This window comes from Quercus lobata, chromosome 4 (assembly GCF_001633185.2).
Source record: "Quercus lobata isolate SW786 chromosome 4, ValleyOak3.0 Primary Assembly, whole genome shotgun sequence".
In the NCBI taxonomy this organism is placed as follows: domain Eukaryota; kingdom Viridiplantae; phylum Streptophyta; class Magnoliopsida; order Fagales; family Fagaceae; genus Quercus; species Quercus lobata.
Genome location: NC_044907.1, coordinates 62504135 through 62524808, shown reverse-complemented (window position 1 = coordinate 62524808; position 20674 = coordinate 62504135). Strand labels below are relative to the sequence as shown.

The 20674-nt window shown below is 35.6% G+C and overlaps 2 protein-coding genes across 2 annotated transcripts; one reads left to right on the top strand and one right to left on the bottom strand.

Moving 5' to 3' along the window:
- Positions 1-521: 521 nt before the first annotated feature.
- LOC115985551 lies at positions 522-2012 on the bottom strand. Its single transcript, XM_031108491.1, has 3 exons — positions 1785-2012; positions 1317-1463; positions 522-1274 (listed from the first exon to the last, which is right to left on the bottom strand). The coding sequence occupies exons 1-3, from the start codon at positions 2010-2012 to the stop codon at positions 522-524; spliced, it is 1128 nt and encodes a 375-aa protein (XP_030964351.1).
- A 2015-nt stretch (positions 2013-4027) lies between these two features.
- On the top strand, positions 4028-12806 carry LOC115985550 (cytochrome P450 97B1, chloroplastic-like). The gene is made up of 3 exons (XM_031108490.1): positions 4028-4105; positions 11977-12084; positions 12615-12806. Exons 1-3 carry the CDS (start codon positions 4028-4030, stop codon positions 12747-12749), a joined length of 321 nt encoding a protein of 106 aa, XP_030964350.1. The 3' UTR covers positions 12750-12806.
- The last annotated feature ends 7868 nt before the right edge of the window (positions 12807-20674 follow it).

Genomic DNA, 20674 nt, shown 5'->3' with positions numbered 1-20674 from the left:
GCCTTGTCTTTATTTTATTTTTGGTAGAATGTAACTAGGACAAAAAGCCATGTAATTATTTGGTAGTTTGTAACTAGGACCCAAAGCCATGTAAATTTTCAATTTTTTCAAATATGTAATTTTTATTCAATCAATGAATGGAACAATTCAGTCATGTATTTATTTATTATTTTTTTGGTTTAAAAAATAAGTGACGACTCCACACCACTTACCCAAAAAGAGAGGTGTCCTAAAAGGTACCCGAATCTCTTTTTTTGAGAGGCAATTTCCTGGACTCTCACAAACTCAGAATAACCAGTCCTGATGAAATCGGCAATATCTCTCTCCTCATTCAACCAGTTTCCCATGTGGTCTTTCAGGCAAGTGATGCGATTTTTGCTTCGACGCACTAGAGCAGAAGTATGGCAAAAGGCTGTGTTTCTATCCCCTTTAACCAGCCAAGTGATGTGCAACTTTATAGCCCAGTACTCTTCCTCTAATTTCAAGACCTCAGAAATTTTTGTACACAACTCCTGCTCAAATCAAACTAAGAAGTTGTTGGGGTTATTAGAGAGGGCAATTTGAACACCCCTAAGTCTAGCAAGGATACGCTTTTTCTGATGGAACAAATTTCCAAACACATTCCTATTCCAAACCTTAGCTTTATTAGTGAACTTGGAGACTGAGTGCAATAAGGAGCTAGGATTTGCCCAGGCATCTCTCACTATGTCCGGGAAGGAAGGGTGGGAGAGCCACATTGGCTGGAATCTAAAAGGCCAATCTTGCCAGATGCCTTGAGCTCTGTCCCAATGCAGCTTGACTGGACAATGATCTAAATGGCCTCTTTCAAGGTGCTCAACACAAGCTTTCAGAAAGAGAGCATTCCATTCAGCATTTATGAAAACACGGTCTATCCTCTCTTGAACAAGCTGCATTAGAGACCTATTATTTGACCATGTATAGCATGCACCAGAAAAGCCGATGTCAATCATCTTGCAGGTATTAAGGCACTCCTGGAATCTGAGAGCTCTATTGATATTCACCGTTCTGCCTCCAAACTTATCTTCCCCAACTAGTACTTCATTAAAATCCCCTACGATAACCCAGGGTAACGCATGAAGACTGGAAATAATAGATAGATTATCCCATAAAAGTTGCCTTTCAACAATTTTCGGGCTAGCATAGACTGCAAAGAGGAGCCAAGGACCCACGGAGTTGGGGGTGTTGAGAGTCACCAATGCATGGACCTCTTGCCCTGTGGTAGAGAGCTTTGTAACTTCCACTTGGGTAAAGTCCTACAAAACCTAGAGGCCACCAGATAACCCAATGTTATTAACCAAAATTGCCCCATCCATGGGGAGCCAATCTGCAATACTTTTGGCTCTGTCTCCACTAACTTTTGTTTCCATGATGACCAAGATTGCAGGATAATGCTTACGAATCAAATCAGAGACAAGACTATGAAAATTTGGGTTGAAGGCACCCTAGCAATTCCAGATAAGCATATTCATATCTACAAAGATAGATTAATTAGAACCAAAACTCAGGAAGGAACAAAATTGTTACCTCCATCATCAAATAGCATATCATCAGCCACATGGTCTGAGGGCCCAACTCTATTTGCAGGTGGGTTACCATGCCCTTGGGGGCTTCCCTCATCTGCTGTATTCTTTTTCCTTGGCCGAAGGGATGGGTCAATGCACTTCAAGGGGGCTTTTGATATGCTATCACACGGAGCGACAACACTGGATCCCACCTTATCATCATCTATATAAAGGGCAATTGGAAATTTCTCTCAGAGAAACTCTGAGAGGATCTGGGTCAAGATTCATTCGATGGGGTTCATTTGGCCTTTCCTCCACGGTTGCGTTTGATTGGACCATCATATCATCTCCATTATCCATGTCTGGCATCTCCGTACTGGAGCTTGTAATCATATAGCTGAGTGGGGGTGACGGGGACCTTCCTGCCCTAAACACCTTAAGGGGCGTTGCTTTGCCTAGCTCCTTGATAGAAGCAAAACAGCTCACCATCTTCGAAAAGGCTTTTGGCATGCTTTGGCCAGTCGCTCTCTAGTCCTGGCTAGTTTTTTTGTTTGTTTGGTCCTGAGATGCTTTCCTAGGCTTCTAATCTTGGGCAGTGCCAATACCCTTGACGTTTGACGAGACGTCTTTGGTCTTGTTCAAGAGAGAGAAATTCATGGTGCGATCTACTTCAGAGCCACTATCAAACGAAAAAATCGAGGCCTTTTGCTTTTGCTTTCCAGCATTGTTCCCTAGGCCCACATTAACCCTAATTGGAGCCACGTTGGAAGGCCCAGTATCCACAAGCTTCTTAGGCCCATATTCCACAAGCTCTGAAAGTGGTAACTGATTTGACTCTTTTCAAATCTTCCTGCTTTGTTGCTTTTTTCATGCAACAAGGATCCAAGGCCCAAAGGCCTCTATTTCTAGCAGGCCCTGTCCCTATGAACTCTGATCTTTTCCAGCCTCTTTTGATCTACCAACTTTCTCCAGCACCCTGGCTTTGTATGGACAGCCCTCCGCCTTATGACCAACTTTGCCACACGAAAAACATAGCGTGGTTATACCTTCATATTGTATTGGCTGGTCAAGCCCACCAATTTTAATGTTCCTGACCAAAGGTTTGTCAAAACAAATCTAGACATAACTTGGCAAACCGTCCCCTAGACTCTGTAGCCATGTGTGTATCTATTCTCAAGACTGGCCCAGTGGCCTTTCTGATATCCCTTAACACTGAGGGTTCATAATACTCAATAGGGAGCTTAGGGAGTCGAATCTAGACTGCTACTGAGGACATGTTCACTGGAGACGATCTAAAGTTTGGTTCCCAACAACGGATAGAGAGGTAGTGGCCTCCCACGAACCACGGACCCCCTCTAAGAACCTTTGAATGGTCCTCTTTGACTTAGAACATGATAAGAAAGAAATTGTGACCTAAGTCCATGTAGTCCATCTTGCCTATTAGTTTCCACATACCTAGAAGCTTGGAATGGAGGAAATGATATCCCACATTCTTACCGAAAACTTTGACTATAAGTGCATTTGCCCAGGGAGCACGCATCTTTCCTTTCCTCTTCCTAGATAACTTCACAGCCACTTCACCCGGCGAAAGGTCGGTAAACTCATCATCCGACTTAATCTTAGTTTCCATGTTACTCTTAAAATCAAAGGCCTGTTTGAAAGCCCCTGGAATCTCACCTACGAGCTTCTCTTTGTATGACCTGTTACCTCCTTCACCATAGGAAGGGGAAGCTATGTGATGAGCTCTCACCCTATGGTCCTCTTTTACCTTCTTAGAACTACGTTGGAGATCTTCGTCTTCCTCTCTGGACTTGACTGCTATCTCGCTTATACTTCACATTTTTTGCCATTTTTTTTTCAAAAGTTTTAATTTCATTAATAGTGTGAAACAATATAAATCTCACTAATTAAATTCATGGTAAGATTCACCAAAAGGCCCAAATTACATTTTTATATTTTGGTCTTAAGCCTTTACGTCACGAGTTTACAACCGCATTCTTTTATTATTATCCTATGTTGGGATTGGGTGGGTCTTCCACTCACTCACACTTTCTTAAATGTCTTGTCTTAACAGTTAATACACTCATCAGTCATCACCACTCAAACTCCAAAGCTTGGCAATGGCAATGTCCATGGCCATGGCTGCTTCTCTCTTGGGTCTGTCCCCCCCCCCCCCCCCCCACCCTCTATGTTATGGAAATTCCCATAGAAATCATGATATGGGATTTATGACTATCACAACGCCCTCCTCACATTTTCACTCTCTCACTCTGACTCCAATTCTAACCCAAAAAGGACTAGTAGTACTATCAGGTACCTCTCGTTTTGTTCTTTGGTTTTATCCATTTCCTTTTTTTCATGTTCCTTGAGTGATTGAATTTAAATAATAATGGTGTTTTAGATGTCAATCAACAAGTACTGATGAACCAAAAACCAGAAGAAATTTACTGGATAATGCTAACAACCTCCTTACCAATTTGTTAAGTGGAGGAAGTCTTGGGTCAATGCCTACAACTGAAGGTGCAGTCTCGGATTTGTTTGATCGGCCTCTCTTCTTTTCACTCTATGATTGGTTCATAGAGGTACTTTACTTACCCTCTTTTGCAAATTTGTCTATTAGATGATTTAGTTGTCAGCTGGTTGATTGAAAAAAAAAAAAAAAAAAAAAAAGCCCTGCAGTGCTTCTATTGAATGTTGAGTTGCATTTATTGAGTGTCCATTTGGGTTCGCGGTTTGAAAATGTGCTTTTTTTTTTTTTAAGATATAGAGAATTTATAAGTTGGGTTTTGAAAACATAATTTTTAAAAGGGTTCAATTAATGTATGCCTGTCTGCTCTTAAGCATACATTAATCATCCATTCTAAAAGGAAAATTGAAAAAACTCAAAAAAAAAAAAAAAAATTTGTAACTTTTTCATTTTCCCATTAAGATTTTCCTAAAATAGTTTACTACTGTATACTCTAATCTAAAGGCATGCATTAGTAAAACCCCTTTGTTAAAATGCAATTGAAGGTTTTAAAAATGTAAATTAGTTCAAGTTTTCATGTAAAATCTTTTTGTTAGGTTCTAAAGTTTAGGACTTTATGTATTTAGAACTCTAATTTGTATTGTTGGCAAACCATGATCAAAACAATGTGTTTAGAAGTGTTTAAAGCTAGCTCAAAGTTGTATGTCAATGTAAAATTGAAATCGAGTGTAAAGTAGAAAGCAATGTGGCTTTCGGCCTGGCTTGATCGATCGAAGCTTAGGCTCGACCGATCGAACGTCGAGCAGATTGCTTTTCTGCAGAATTTTCCAACTCAGCCCTAGTTGTTTTAAAATGTTTTTAGGATTTCTTATTTGTCCTAAGTATAAAAGGCAAACCCTAGCCATGTTTTAGTGTTGCTCATATTGTGGTTTGTGTAAATCTCTTGTGAGATCTAAAGGAGGTTTTCGTTACACAAACTTAGGGTTTTCAAGGAGGAGATATTCTCTACACCTTGATGATCAAAACAGTTGCTACCATTAAAGCTTAAAGAATACACAAGCGGGGGTGCTTGTAGCTGGTGGGAATCCAAAGAAAGAAGGAGTTCGTGAATTCGGAGCTTGCACGTGGTCGTGTCAGTAAGTTCTACTGGTTGGTAGCATTAGGAAGTCGAGTAGGGGTGCTTGTAAGTCCTTTTGTATGAACTTCGATTCTTTCTGATAGTGGATTCAAGTTTACCTTCAAGATAGCTAAGTCAAATCCTCCCCAGGTTTTTACCGGTTTGGTTTCCTAGGTGATCATATCGTGTGTTATTTATTTTCCGCTGCTTTACATGATTTGATCTTTATTATTGTGATAACCTAGACTTGTTTAATTGGACTAAGTAACAACTTGGCTAATTACCTAAGTTTAATCAATTGTTTAAGGGGTTTAAAAACTGTCAAGTGGTATTAGAGCAGGTAGCTCTTTTGTTTTTGATCCTTTGATCTCTGAGCTGATCCTTGACCCCTGTTGTCATGGAACACGGACACTCTCTAGTTATTCCTCCTCACTTTGATGGGAATAATAATGCTTACTAGAAAGTAAGGATGAAAGCCTTCCTGAAATCCATTGATGAGAGGGTGTGGAATTCCGTTGAATACGGATGGGAGAAGCCCACTACTCCTGTTAGTGAGTGGCAAACTTCTTAGAAAGAAGCAGCTTCGTTTAATAGCAAGGCTATGAATGCAGTTTTTAATGCTGTTTCTATGGAGGAATTTAAGAGAATCTCGAATGTTGAGATCGCTCATACTGCTTGGAATATCCTCCAGACTGTGCATGAAGGCACAAAGGCTGTCAAAATAAATAAATTGCAGCAATTGACTTCTAAATTTGAAAGCATTAGGATGTCTGATGATGAATCTTTTGATGAATTCTATGCTAAACTGAATGATATTGTTAATTCTACTTTTAACTTGGGTGAAATCTATGATCAACCTAAAATTGTTAGGAAGATTCTTAGATCTTTGACTGAAGACTTTAGACCCAAAGTGACTATCATTACTGAAAGCAAGGATGTGGACTCCATCCCTGTTGATGAGCTTGTAGGATCTCTTCAATCCTATGAGTTGGATCTACCCAAAACTTCCAAATCCAAATCAATGGCTCTTAAGTCAGTTGATGATGTTGATAGTGGTGGATTTGATGATGAGCTCTCTGCTACAGAGATTGCCTATCTTGCCAAGAACTTTAGAAACTTTTTCAGGAATAACAATAGAAAGGCAAGAGGCACAAACACTACTGAACCTAGAAATTTTAGGAAGTATGATCCCACTAAGGTTAATAACAATGATAAACCTAGAGAAAGAGTAGGTCAATCTTCCAATAATTCTTTGGGCTCTCAATGTTTTGGATGTCAAGGGTATGGACACTTGAAATCTGAATGTCCAACCTATTTGAAGTCTATGGGTAAGGCTATGGCTGTAACCCTTAGTGATGGTGAAGTTTCTGATCATGATTCTGATTGTGATGAGGATGAAAACTTCATTGCTTTCACTGCTACTGCTGTAGTTAATGAGAGCATATCTATTGAAGAGAACCCTTCTGATGGGGAACTCTCTGAAGATGCAGATCTTCAAGAGGCCTATAACAAACTTTGCAAAGTTGCTACAAAGGATGCTATGAATGTTGAACTTGGCCTAAAGAAAATTGAATCTCTTGAGCTTGAAAAGAAAAATTTGCTTGTTAAATTATTTGATGCTAATGACCTTTTGAACAATGTGAAAACTGAAAACATGCTTTTGCTTGATAAAGTTAAATCTTTAGAACTTGATTTATCTGTTGCAAGATCTGCTAGTTCTAAACTTGATCAAATGCTAAGTGTTCAAAAGTCTTCTTCTGACAAAACTGGTTTAGGTTATGTTGATAGCATCTGTGTGTCTGCTCCACATTCCACTAAGTTTGTTCCTTCATCTTCTTCCTCTGAACCTTCTGCGAGTGAGATAGTGAGTGATACTGTCAAACCCCCTGTGAGTGAGGTTGCTAAACCCTTAGAAGGTTCATCATCTAGGAAGATTAGGGTTGATCTGAAAGAATCTAAGCCTAAGAAGCCTACCCTAACTAAGGACAAGACACATGATAAACCTGCATGGGTTTGTCATTTTTGTGGAAAGACTGGACACATACGTCCAAATTGCTACAAGCTGCAAGTTGCAAAGAGAGCAAACAAACCAAAAGTACCTGTGCCTCAAGCACTTGATCCTATGGTACTTATTGGTGATTTGGTAAAGGCTTTAAACCTTTATTCTAATCCTGGAGTTGGAAATCATTCTCAAGTGAATAAGAACTCCAATGCTCGTGGTGCATCTAAAAAGTTTTGGATGCAAAAGACTCGTCCTAACTGAGTCTTCCTGACACGGTCCTTGTGCTTTGTTGCTCTACCCTTTTGTGACCATTGTTCTTTGGTTTTGTTTTTTTTTGTCTCTAGGATTTGCATAGCATAACATTCATGCATTTCATTCTAGGTGTTTTTTATTTTTTTTAATTAAAAAAAAAAAAAGGGAAAAAGGAAGCACATTTTGTTTTTGCACTATTCTTCTTGGTTTTTGAGAACAAGGTTGGTCAATTTATTTTCACATAACATGTTGTTTGTACCTTGTTTAGCTTTGATGAGCTTATTTATTGCACTCTACTAGTTGAAGATTTGTAGTGCATGTTGTGTGGGAAAGATGTGTATGGTTTTTGATTACTATGTCTTAATCTTGAAGTCACATGTTTTTAAATGTTGGACTTGAACTTTTAGAGAAAGGCATAAATAACCATCTCACCACTGTTCACTAGCCAATCATGAACACCTTAGTGCATATCATAAGATTTTGTGCTCGAGAAAGTGTAGCACATGCACAAAAAGAACATAAGGTGAAGCCTCGGTAAAAGTGCTTAATTCTTAAAATCTAATTGGTGTGTACTATTAGGCTTGATGCCAAACTCACATAAACTTAAAATTGGAATGTATATTATGAGGCATAAATACAAGAAACTTACATGATTACAAGCTTATGATCTAGGAGATGTGGGAGTTATATGATGTAACTCTTTAGGTGATAGTCTCTTTTAAATTTTTTGTGATGAATTTGGTAGAATTTGTGATTGATTGTTATTCACATATCACCTCACATGTATCTCATGTCTTTGCTAGTCGCACACACTACACGAGTTACTCGTTGCTAAACATTGTACATGTTATTGTGTGTGTTTATGGTCTGACCAACCAAGTTTTTTGCAATCACTTTGAATTATGTGCAAACTAAATTTGTTGCTTGAAAATTTGTGGAGAATGCAAAATTTTGTTTTTGGGAATATTGGGCGTAAATTCTTGTTTGGAAAATCATATCATCTCATACTCATGCATTTTTGTTCTTGAATTTTACTGCTTTGAGTCAAATCAATTTGTTTTTCAAAAATTGTGTTTTTCCTGAAAAATATGGTGAGCCTCTGCCTGATTCGATCAGTCCATTTTGTTTTTCGACCGATCGAAATTTTTAAAATTTTAAAATTTTTAAGAGAGGGAGCCTCTGTCTGTTTTGACCGGTCGAGACTGATTTTCGACCGATCGAAACTCGTGTATCAGGTTTTTTGAAAAAGACAGAATAGGACTTTTTCAAAGTCACTATTCAAACTTTTTCAAGTTTCTCTCTCTCTCCGCGTTGGCTCTTGGCTCCACCATCAATTTTTGTCGTTTTCCTTCAAGATTTTTGCAAGGTTTTTGTCCTTAGAAGCCGGTAAGACCCTTTTGCCCTTCTTTTTCAAGTTTATTTCTTGTTTTCATGCATTTTTCATGCATTCTCATGGGTATTTTCGGCATCTTCAAAATTTTTGGGGTTTTTGATGATTCAAGACTATTCTTGTGTAATTGATCAATGGGTTTTTGTGCCATGATGTTATATTGATGTTCCCTATAGTTTAATTTGATCAATTTGGTGGTTTTTGAAAAATTGAAAATTCTAGGGTTTTGAATTTGATCCAAATTGGGGATTTTGTCAAATTGGCTTCTCCAATTGATGTAATTGGTCATTATTGTTGTTATTCTATCATGTGTAATGATAAATTCGTCAATTTTTTAAAAATTGATCAAGTGGTTTCTTTATTTTGGGGTTTTTTGTGTTAAAAACCTTTATGTGCAAGCCAATTTTGTAATTTGAACCTTATTGACTTAATTCACTGCACTAGCACATGCATCATGACATTTAAATTTGTTCATGCATCATATAGATTTTGTTTCTATTTTTTGTTTTTGTGCTAACTTGCAGTCTGCCTTTGGTTTTGGTTTTGGTTTTGTGGTTTTTGTTCTTTCGCTCTATGTTTTGATCCTTATCTTAGCACCATGCCTAGGAAAACTAGAGCTAATAGGACCACTTCCACTTCCTCTGAGTCTCCACCTAGAGTAGAGCTGTTTAAGAATGATAAGTGTAGAGAAGCCTATGACACCTTGAACTGTAGGTGTAAGATCTGGTCTGAGCGAGTTGTTGTGTTAGATGCGCTTGATCCGGCCATTAGGGCCAATTTTGAGTCTAGGGGTTGGTTGCCTCTCGTACAGATAGATCATCCACCTCCGACCGCCCTGATTAGAGAGTTCTACTCGAACCTCTCTTGCCACATCTATGATTCCAACACCCTTGTTAGGAGTTGGATACGAGGTGTAGAGTTCACCATTACCCCTCGGGTGGTGGCTGAGGCTCTTGGGGTGCCGGTTGTTCGGGATGCTGTCTATCCCTATGATGAGTCACCCTCTTTAGATGTTGTCATGTCTTACATCACTGGGTCATCTATCCAGTGGGGTTCTGATCCTCGGATCACGTCCGCTGAGCTTACCGAGACTGCCTATCTCTTCTTTAGAATTGCGTGTCATTCCTTGTGGCCTATCTCTCACTTCCACACCATCCCTCTAGAGCGATGTGTGTTTTTGTACGCCTTTGCTTCTGGAGCGTCTATCAGTTTTCCTCACTTGTTCCTTCGTTCTTTGAACGAGGTTCATAGGAGTTCTACCGTAGGGCATGCGCTGATTAATCCTATTTTCATTCATAGGATTCTGCTCTATTTAGGTCTAGATGGTTTTCCGTCAGATGAGCCTGTTCATGTAATAGCTCCTATAGGTGCCACCTTTCTTCGTCAGAGGGATGCTTAGTTGAGAGTTCCTCCTTCTCGTCCTAGAGGTGCGTCATCTAGTAGTGTTCCCCCTCCTCCCTCTTCTACAGGTACAGCTGCTGCTGATGCTGATGCTGCTGTTCTTCCACCGACTGCTACGGATGATTCAGACATTCGTCGCACGTTGGATCATGTCTTGACCGTTCAGGCGGCTCAAGGACAGATTTTGGTGGACGTGCTTGATGAGATCCGTGCCTTCGTGCGGAGTTGGCGCAGTTTAGACCACCTCCCTTTTGATGATGGATATCTTGTATGCCCTTTGGCATTCCGTCACAAAAAGGGGGAGTACTTGTAGAGTTTTTGCTTTCAGGGGGAGACTTTTTATTTTTGGTTGAAGCTTGTGGAGTTTTAGATTGTATCTAGGTGCTTCACTGTGTACTTAACTTTTTTAGCTCTTACCTTGTTTTTGATGGGATATTCATATTAGGGGGAGTTTTATGTTTTTGTTGATACTTTATTTGTTTCTTCTTTCAAATTGCTTATTGATTTATGTTTATGAGTTATTCATTGATATATGTCTCTATTTGTGTGTTGTTTGATTTCAAGAAATTATTTTGTTTACTTGTATTTTTTCCACACTTGCAGTTATGCATTTTGTTTAGTATTTCAAGAAATATACATGTTGATTCAATTGAGCTGCTGTCTACACTTGCAACTGATGGATAGTAGTTAGGATTGAATTTTTGTTTATGAGCATTATTTTGTAAAGGGCTTTTCATTTTGTAAACTTTGAGCTTATATGTTGTGTTTTTGTCTCGGATTGCCAAAGGGGGAGTTTGTTAGGTTCTAAAGTTTAGGACTTTATGTATTTAGAACTCTAATTTGTATTGTTGGCAAACCATGATCAAAACAATGTGTTTAGAAGTGTTTAAAGCTAGCTCAAAGTTGTATGTCAATGTAAAGTTGGAATCGAGTGTAAAGCAGAAAGCAGTGTGGCTTTCGGCCTGGCTCGATCGATCGAAGCTTAGGCTCGACCAATCGAACGTCGGGCAGATTGCTTTTCTGCAGAATTTTCCAACTCAGCCCTAGTTGTTTTAAAACGTTTTTAGGGTTTCTTATTTGTCCTAAGTATAAAAGGCAAACCCTAACCACGTTTTAGTGTTGCTCATATTGCGGTTTGTGTAAATCTCTTGTGAGATCTAGAGGAGGTTTCCGTTACACAAATTTAAGGTTTTCAAGGAGGAGATATTCTCTACACCTTGATGATCAAAACAGTTGCTGCCATTAAAGCTTAAAGAATACACAAGCGGGGGTGCTTGTAGCTGGTGGGAATCCAAAGAAAGAAGGAGTCCGTGGATTCGGAGCTTGCACGTGGTCGTGTCAGTAAGTTCTACTGGTTGGTAGCATTAGGAAGTCGAGCGGGGGTGCTTGTAAGTCCTTTTGTATGAACTTTGATTCTTTCTGATAGTGGATTCAAGTTTACCTTGAGGATAGCTAGGTCAAATCCTCCCCAGGTTTTTACCGGTTTGGTTTTCTAGGTGATCATATCGTGTGTTATTTATTTTCCGCTGCTTTGCAAGATTTGATCTTTATTATTGTGATAACCTAGACTTGTTTAATTGGACTAAGTAACAACTTGGCTAATTACCTAGGTTTAATCAATTGTTTAAGGGGTCTAAAAACTGTCACTTTCTTCCCCCCCCCCCCCCAAAAAAATTTGCAATGCCAAACCGGGCTCGAAATTTGAATTTTTGTTCTTAATTGTCATTTACTTTTGTGTGCATTATGCTTTCGTGATTTGATAATTGTGGACATGCTAAGTCCTATTGTTCGCTCTCCTCTAAATATGTTTGTTGAACTTGGCAGCATGGCTCTGTGTATAAACTTGCTTTTGGGCCAAAAGCATTTGTTGTTGTATCGGATCCTATCGTTGCAAGACATGTTCTTCGAGAAAATGCATTTTGTTATGACAAGGTACTACCTAACTATATGCTTCATGACACCCATCCCTCCTCTTGTCAACATGATTATTGATGTCAATATGAGTTTATGTAAAATACATTTATGTAAGCATGTATGAACTTTCTTTGTTTTGTCTATACGTTTATAAGCCTGCTTCACTCGTATCGTCTAAATTTAGCTCACATATTTATACGACTGTTCCAGAGATCTTATTTCTTTTTTGTTGATAAAATAGGTTTTGACTTTTGAGCCTTTGCCAACATGTAAGGTTGGCATTAGTTTTTGTTTGTCTCAATTGGGTCTTGAGGCCAATAGTATGGGAAATTAATTGAGAAAAACCATCCATCACAAGAGAAATGACAATACCATTACCAGGTGAAATGATTCCAAACCTTATGAATCTTGATAGCTTTGCTAGCATGTTTGATCATTATGAAATTTGACTAGCATACTTTTAAATTATATGTCATCTTTAAGTACTTTCTGCATATCATTTATTTATTCTAATATATTATTACTCAACTTATTGCAAACTCAATTAGGGAGTCCTAGCTGATATACTAGAACCAATAATGGGCAAAGGACTTATACCTGCAGATCTTGACACTTGGAAGCAGACGAGAAGAGGTAAGCAAGTAAAAAATGTGTATTTTTGGGTTTTGCACCTTAGTTTATGACAAAACTCAACTACCTCTATATTAATTCTCCAACTAAAATGATGATCCACAATTTGTTGGTATCTAATTCCTCTGCAGTCATAGTCTCTTTAAAATCTTTTGGGATTAGTTAGTTTTGAAAGGTGGCTTAGATCCAAAGATGATTTTCCTACAAATGTAAGTACATATTGGTAATTTTGGGAATGTCAAGTTGTATGTTGTAATAGTTCATATTGCCTGGGAAGTCATCAGGTTTTCCTAAAACAATACAAGTTTGTTGTTTGACCAATTGAATAACTTATGCAACATTAGTTACTTATCAAATCCTTATTAGTTTTTGGCACTATATATACTCTTCATAGACATTCTATTCCTTCATGTTTTATATTTAGGCAAGTTCAAACGTTTTATAGATGAACTACACTAAAAAAATTATAGAGAAAATTTGCTCTTAATAATTGTCATAACTTAGATGCTTCATACAGTTGGATAAGTGTAAAAAATTAGACAGGATATACAATGATAAGTAATTGAATGCCAGGAAGTGATCCTTAGTGTCTTGTGTTAGGCACTTACTGGTAAATTTAATATGTTATGCAGTTTCTTCTAGTCTAGTTAGATACAATGTGTTCTAGCTTGTAGTGATGGATGACAACCAGCATAAAGGCTAACAAGTAGGCACCTATATCATGATAGTCTGAGGTCTGATATCCAGTGCCTCCCCAATGCCTTGCAGGAAATTAATAACTTAATCAAATTTTGTAGTAGTATAATATAATATTACTCATTTATGTATTTACCAACCTATCCTGATCTGGATAGTAAATCAACTTTAACCGGGTGCCGTTGAGAGACGCAGATGGTCTGCTTCCTTAAAAAAATTGACATGCCAGTCATTAAATTACAACAAAAGTAAACCGGTTATTTTTGACCGACTAAAGGCTCATATGTTAAAAGCTTAGAGTTCTTAGATACAAGATTATCAATATAAGGTCAATTTTTTATTAATCATAATGGTACTTCTGAATATAAATTATTACTTTTGGAATGGGGTTAAACTTGTTTTGCTTATTATAAATTAGCTCCTCCAAGCTTTTTTTTATTTCCTTATTATGAGATGGCATTGATTTTGTCTAATGATGTGCATGAAATATATACAATAAAGTACTCACATATCTACATATTTAGCCTTACTTTTATGTTATTTTGTGACTGATTATATAATATCTTTGTGTTGTAGGTAACAAGGGCTTTACATGCAAAGTGGGGCTAGGCCAATTGAATCAAGCCAACTTACATCCAGCCAGGCACTAATTCAAGAAAAGACCAACCCAATTAAATTTAAGTCCAATTGGAGTAAGGAATCAAAGGAAATTTGCGCCAAATCCAAGTCCAATTCGGATTAGGATTCCAGATTGCACATCAGTTAGTATTTTTGGCATAACTTTCGGCTTAGATGTCCAATTGAGATGATTCAAGTTGGGCTGGAACGATAACTTAAAGGGCTACAACTTTTTTGTTCACCAAAAGTCCAAATTCTGACGTTAAATGGGCCAAAATAGTCGGTTAAGTGAAGCCTAAAAATCTGGGATTTTCTCCAAACGGGAATTCAACTTGTAATAGGATTCTTTAACCTATTTAAAGGCTCTTTAGGGCAAAATTCAAGAAGGCGGAGGCAGAGGCTAGTGCTAGGGCTGAGGGCTGAATGTATAGAGAGTGCGGCTACTTCTTTGGTTTTCTTCTATGACAGTTAGTTTTATTTTATTTTTCTAGTTTAATGTTTAGTATTTTATTTTTGTGTTTTCTTTCAATTACTATGAGTAGCTAAATTTATAATTAGGGTTGAGGATGAAACCTTGTTAACGATTATCAATAATATTTATGTGATTTGATTTTTCCCATAATAGTTGTTCTTTAATGATTTAAATTGTTCTTGTTTCATATCAATTGACTAAGATGGAATTCTAGATATGAGTTCAATCATGTTTTTCTCATGATTTAGGATTTGTCTTAATTAATTGAATGCTTGGTTTATTAATTCTTGATTATAAAATTGGATACTACTTGTGATTTGTTTGTCAATGGATACAATTTATGATTTGATTTTTAGATTTGGATATATCTTGTGATTTGTTTGGCTACTGATACAATTGATGATTTGATTTTATACTTAAGAAGCGAAGAAGAACATGCTTTTGATTTTTAAAATAAGGGTTTAAATGATGATATTTTCCATGATAACAAGATTGATTTCTAGATTATCATGTAGTGAGTTGGGAAAAATTAATGATCATAAATATATGCTAATATGACTTACAAGGCGGATTCCAAAACCTTAATTCTTTTCTCTTGATTGTTTACATCTTTTTATTACTTTATATATTTTTCTTAGTTTAACTATTTGCTTAATTTTATTAATTGCTTAGTTTATTTTATTGTAACCAACCAATTTTTATTTAAACTAGATTAGGATTAATTTGGTTAAGGTTTAATTAATTTTCCTACATTCATACAAGTCTCTGTGGGTTCGACCTCGTTCTTGTCCAACTATACTTCGGTACGGTTCGTACACTTGCGAGTATTTTAAAATTTCACAACATCTAATAACTCCATCTGCAACTTCTTGATATATATATATATATATATATATGATCAGTCTACCTTCTTGTTCTATTTTAAATCCAATCATATTAGAATAATAATATGTTCCAGGCAAAATGATGCTCATAGAAATGGGAACTTAGACATCATATTATTTCAAAACTATGGACTAAATTTGATTTTGGACCTGATCACTATCCTCCATGGGAGTCTATATATATTATGTAATTTTTTTATGAACTGATACATCAGCAGTGTCTATGGTTGTTCCATTCTTTGCGAGAAGAGAGCTATTTTTTTATGGTTAATTCATGCTGGAACTGAATCTTTTAATTTATTTAAAAATAATTCACAGTTATTGCTCCTGGGTTCCATGCCTTAAACTTGGAGGCTATGGTCAAGATATTTACTGATTGTTCAGAAAGAACAATATTGAAATTTGAGAAGCTTCTACAAGAAGAGACATTGAACAGAGGGAGGAAGACAATTGAGTAATCTCATTGAATGGGATTACTCCCATTTCCAAACCCAAGTGGTTGGTCTACTACGCACTCGAACTATTTGACTCCATTTTCAACTATTTAGGCTAATATTCTCTGTTCGTTTACTTTTATTCGAAGAAATGTTTTAGACTCAAAGCAACCAAAAGGTACAAAAACTCGTTAAAAAATGCAGTTTCGAAGGTTAATTTTAAAGGAATTCTCTCTAAGCCTCTACTGTATAATCCAAATGATCATTGTGTTTTTTAATCACATGAACTAACTATTCATAAGATTGATTTAAATTTACAGCCAAAATGGGCAAATGCCTTTTTCGTGCAAAAAAATCAGCATTTTGCCCCCTTTTCCAAACTAATTAGGGAAATGCTCTTGTTTTGAAACTCAACTTTCTCAAAATCAAGTTTCAATTTAAAACTCGATTTTTTGACAATTGAGTTATAGCAAACTAAAGATTAAAAAAAAAAAAAAAAAAAATTTGAAACTCGAGTTTCATGCAATTTTTTAAAGCCTTATAATGACGTTTTAAAACATGCAAGTTTTTTTCTTAAGTCTAATCGCTCCATAGGGAGCCCTATAGTGGCGTTTTAACATGCAAGTTTTTTCTTAAATCTGATCGCTCTATAAGGAGCCTTATAGTGGCGTTTTTTATGAAACTTGAGCTCCATGAACTTGAGTTCCATGCATTTTTTTTTTTTTTTTAACCTATAGTTGTGTTCCATGGAGAGGCTTATAGTGGCGTTTTTAATGGAACTCGAGATCCATGAACTCAAGTTCCATGCAAATTCTTTTTTTTTTTTTTAAGTTTGATCATCCCATACTCGATTTTCTACAAATTGAGTTTTACATTGAAACTCGATTTTGAGAAAATCGAGTTACAAAAAACGGACATTTTCCTAATTAGTTTGAGAAATGGGACAAAACGCTGATTCTTTTGCATGAAAAGGACATTTACCCATTTTTTCCTTAGATTTACTTAATCGGTCATTTAATTACTCATGGATTATCATCTAACTCGCTACCTAGTAGCTAGTACCTATGTAATGAGTTGGAGAAGGTTCTTAAATATCAGTTTAGATAATAAATTTATTCACTTTTAACATTCTTCTCCTCTGATTTTAGATTATTATTATTATTATTTTGGGTTCAGGAAAAGCAAAACCCTGTTTTCTTTTAATATTTAGATCAACACAAAACGTAAGTTCTGGTAAATGGATTCTTACCCTAATCGGATTAAAGAGTCTTCTTCGAGATGACGAATAGCATGACTTAAGGAGTACGTGCCTGATTGAAACGAAGGTTTTGCAAGAAAATATGTCTTAAGAAAGTAGAGTGAAGGAAAGTTTATTTTATTACTTTTTCCGGAAGGGTTTGCCGGTTTGGTTTACAAAAAGAGTTAGTAGGGAAATGGTACAAACTTTCCCAGGAAAAAAAAAATCTTGCTAAAACTGTCAGATAAGATTTGGGTCGAAATATTTCCTGTAAAAAATTAGTTCACACTGGGACGTACCTTTTCCTGTCAACCAAATGTACAGAAAATATAAGACCTTTTTCAACCAATTTAAGGTTTTATTTTTCCTTTCTCAAACTATATAATAATTATTTTTTATAAAATAAAAAACTATATAATAAACAGCATCCATCACGGTCATATTTTTTTGCCCTGCAGAGGAATAAATCCAAATTTGGCTTACCCATAACCGGAGAAAAAAAATGGCATCTTTAATCTAACTAATGGAGTAGTATTGTTTCTCAAAAAAATAAATAAATAAATAAATAATAGTATTAATTACACACATTTTGCTACATACACATTTACACATGAAAAATCAACGGAAATTATGACTTGAAGTCACATTTTCAAGTTGAAAATCATGACTTCAAGTCATAATTTCAGTTTTTTATTTTTAGTGTGGGTAAACATCTGTGCAACAGAGTGTGTAACAGTTTTTCTCCCTAACAAATATCATTCAGCAATGTCAAGTGATGAACATTTATTAACTATATACATATCAAAATCTTTTGAGAAGTATCAAACTTATTTTGATGGGCATAACACATGTAATATTAAGAAAATTACACAGAAGAAAATGACCAAACTCAATTTTTTTGTTAATGTTTTTACCTTCATAAAATAGAAGTTTTTTTTTTTTTTTTTCCTAGAATGACTCCAGTAGTTAAAATTAGGTGGCACAACTTTAAAAAAGAATAGGTTCAAAATCATGGAAAGACTAATCTACAATGCAATTTCTAATAAGATTTGAGCGGTTCCTAATGGTTGCATCAAATAGTTGGAAGGGCAGAAATCTAAAAGTACATGAGGCCCTTAGGTATAAAAGAACTGCTCAAGCAGCTTTGACATTGTTGGTTGAATATTGTGGTGCACATTCACAAGATAGTAGCGTGAGAAGAGAGCTCCCTGCTTGTAGGTAAGTGATGATATGTTCAAATTGAACGTGGATGTTTTCCAAGCTGAAGTCCTCGGGTGTGGGGGCTAGCCTTAGAAACATCAAAGGGACTTCCAATGGCAGCCATGTCCTGGAGATGTAGCAATGTGGTCCATTCTTGAATTGAGGGAGGTTATTTATTTATTAGACAAAGTTTAGCTACAAAATTGGTTGTAATCTTAGACTACAACATTACTCAATATATTTTTATTAGAGGTGAATTTTGACAAATCATTAGATTATATATTCTTCTTATATCCTGCATGTTTGCAAAATTTCTATAAAATTAAATATCAATAACTATGTTATCAATAAATTATTTAAATTACAAGTTTTTATAGTTTAAAAATATGCATAAAATATAAATTTATAGATCATATAGTAATAAATTACTATTTGACACAAAATTTGACATGTGTATTAAGAAAATAAAGAACATGCAATTCAACGGTTAGATTTTCAAAATATGTAGTAATGTTTATTTTATCGAGTAAAGTTGTAGTCTAAGGTTACAACTAATTTTGTTGCTTTTTAGACTTGGAAATTATGACGCATCATTCTGGAAGTAGATTCAAGATAGGTTCTATACTCATGGATTAGAAAATTTCAGATTTATATAACCTTTGGCTGGGCAATGAAATTATGGATACAGAGCTCCTGTTGCAAAATTTTGAACAAAGGGAAAAATCTCATGTATAAGGAGGGAAGCTATTGTAGCTCATATACTAGTTAGACATACGCGCACAATTAATCTCATATATATCTCCCCCCTCCAAAATCAAGTGATGTCTTTGATTGAGTTTTTTTATTATTATTATTATTATTAATGAAAGCTAATGAATTGAATTTTAATAAATAAATAAAATTATAGAAGGAAAATTCTCTAAGGAGAATTGACCTCTGTATTTGTAATTCTACTGTAATTCCATTTAATTAACACCAATTACCAAACATGAAGGGTAAAAATCAATCAAGAGTTTCTGAAAAATAGATTGAAGAAGGTAAAATAAGAGAGAAACTTAACGGCTTCCCCCACAAAATTTTGTAAAAAAATGAAAGGTATATTTGATTTGATTTTCACTTTTCCAATTTCACTTGGATTCTTACAAACTTGTAAAAAGATTAAATTACATTGGCATAAACTAGAGATTTAGGTTTCAAATTAAGCGAGGTCATATGAATAAGAATACAAATCTTATTCTTCTTTACTACCAATATCAATTTGTACCAATTTGTACAAATTGATGTTTTATTCTCTCTCAATTGTATATTCATATCAATTTTATGAGAATCAACAAGCATTCAAGGATCCATTGTATGTTCCAGTTGGGCCTATTACTAAAGTAAAATCCAAGAAGATCAATTTAATTTCAAAGGAAGATGAAGGCGTAATAAATTTAATTCAAGCTATTGAGGGCTGATTTGGCTTAATTGGGCTTGATTTATGGCATGGATTAATGGCTGATTAAATTTCCAGCTCCATATCAGTTAATAGATATTTTTCCTATTCTGGAGCTTCTAATTTCGGACCAGATCTACCTTAATTTTAGGCTTTTATTATTTAAAACGTTTTGTTAGCTATTTTCCTATTTTGGATTTGCTAATTTCAGACCAAATCAACTTTTATTTAGGGTTTTATTATTTAGTACGTTTTTAGATTTTCTATTTTCAGTCATGTCTTATAAATAGCATGCACTCATTGTAATAGAGAGGATTATTTGAATAAAAATCAGAAAAGGTGAGGCTTTGCTCTTCTTTTGGTTCTTCAAGAACTATGAACTTATCAGGGATTCTTCCTTGTGGCGTTCAAACTTTATATCTTTGGTCTGTGATTCAATTATAATCATTGGGTCAAGGTATTATACTTATACCTTTGGTTTGCATTTTGATTATAAACGTTAGGTCAGGGTTTCTAACAAAAATCTGAATTTTAGCTTTCTTGGGTAAGTATTCCAATATTTTTGTTGGGTCTCAAAGCGTGTCGATTGAGGTTCGCATCATTTGGTATCTGAGCACAGGTTCTAAAATCAGTTTTCTATCCCTTTATCTTTTGTTTCCTGTTATCATCCTATCTTGTTCCTTTTGTGTTCTTTATTTCATGTTCTTATTTTGTGACGTCCACTAGGTTAAAATCGTGCACCAAGCTCCCAAAAAAAAAAAAGTGAAAACAAAAAGAGATTTCAGAAAAGAAATAGAAAACAGAAAAAAAAAAAAAAAAAAAATATATATATATATATATATATTGTTTGTAGTTTCAATTCACTCAAACCAAAATATTATTTTCTTTTGTCCTCTTCCTTTGATTTAGTGTTTCTGTCATATTTTCTTACCATTGGATTAGTTTAAATACTACAAGTTGAATTTCTTGATCAAGTTTATTAGTTTAAGCAAAACTGAAAAG

Bases quoted from the DNA above. Each gene is read 5' to 3' on its own strand.
- LOC115985551 (XM_031108491.1), bottom strand. From the start codon at position 2,012: ATGGTGAGCTGTTTTGCTTCTATCAAGGAGCTAGGCAAAGCAACGCCC. The intron at 1,464-1,784 runs GTTTCTCTGAGA...TGGAATTGCTAG, and splicing joins TTGACCCAGATCCTCTCAGA to GGTGCCTTCAACCCAAATTT. The intron at 1,275-1,316 runs GTTAATAACATT...TAGGTTTTGTAG, and splicing joins CCATGGATGGGGCAATTTTG to GACTTTACCCAAGTGGAAGT.
- LOC115985550 (XM_031108490.1), top strand. From the start codon at position 4,028: ATGCCTACAACTGAAGGTGCAGTCTCGGATTTGTTTGATCGGCCTCTC. The intron at 4,106-11,976 runs GTACTTTACTTA...TGAACTTGGCAG, and splicing joins TCTATGATTGGTTCATAGAG to CATGGCTCTGTGTATAAACT. The intron at 12,085-12,614 runs GTACTACCTAAC...AAACTCAATTAG, and splicing joins ATGCATTTTGTTATGACAAG to GGAGTCCTAGCTGATATACT.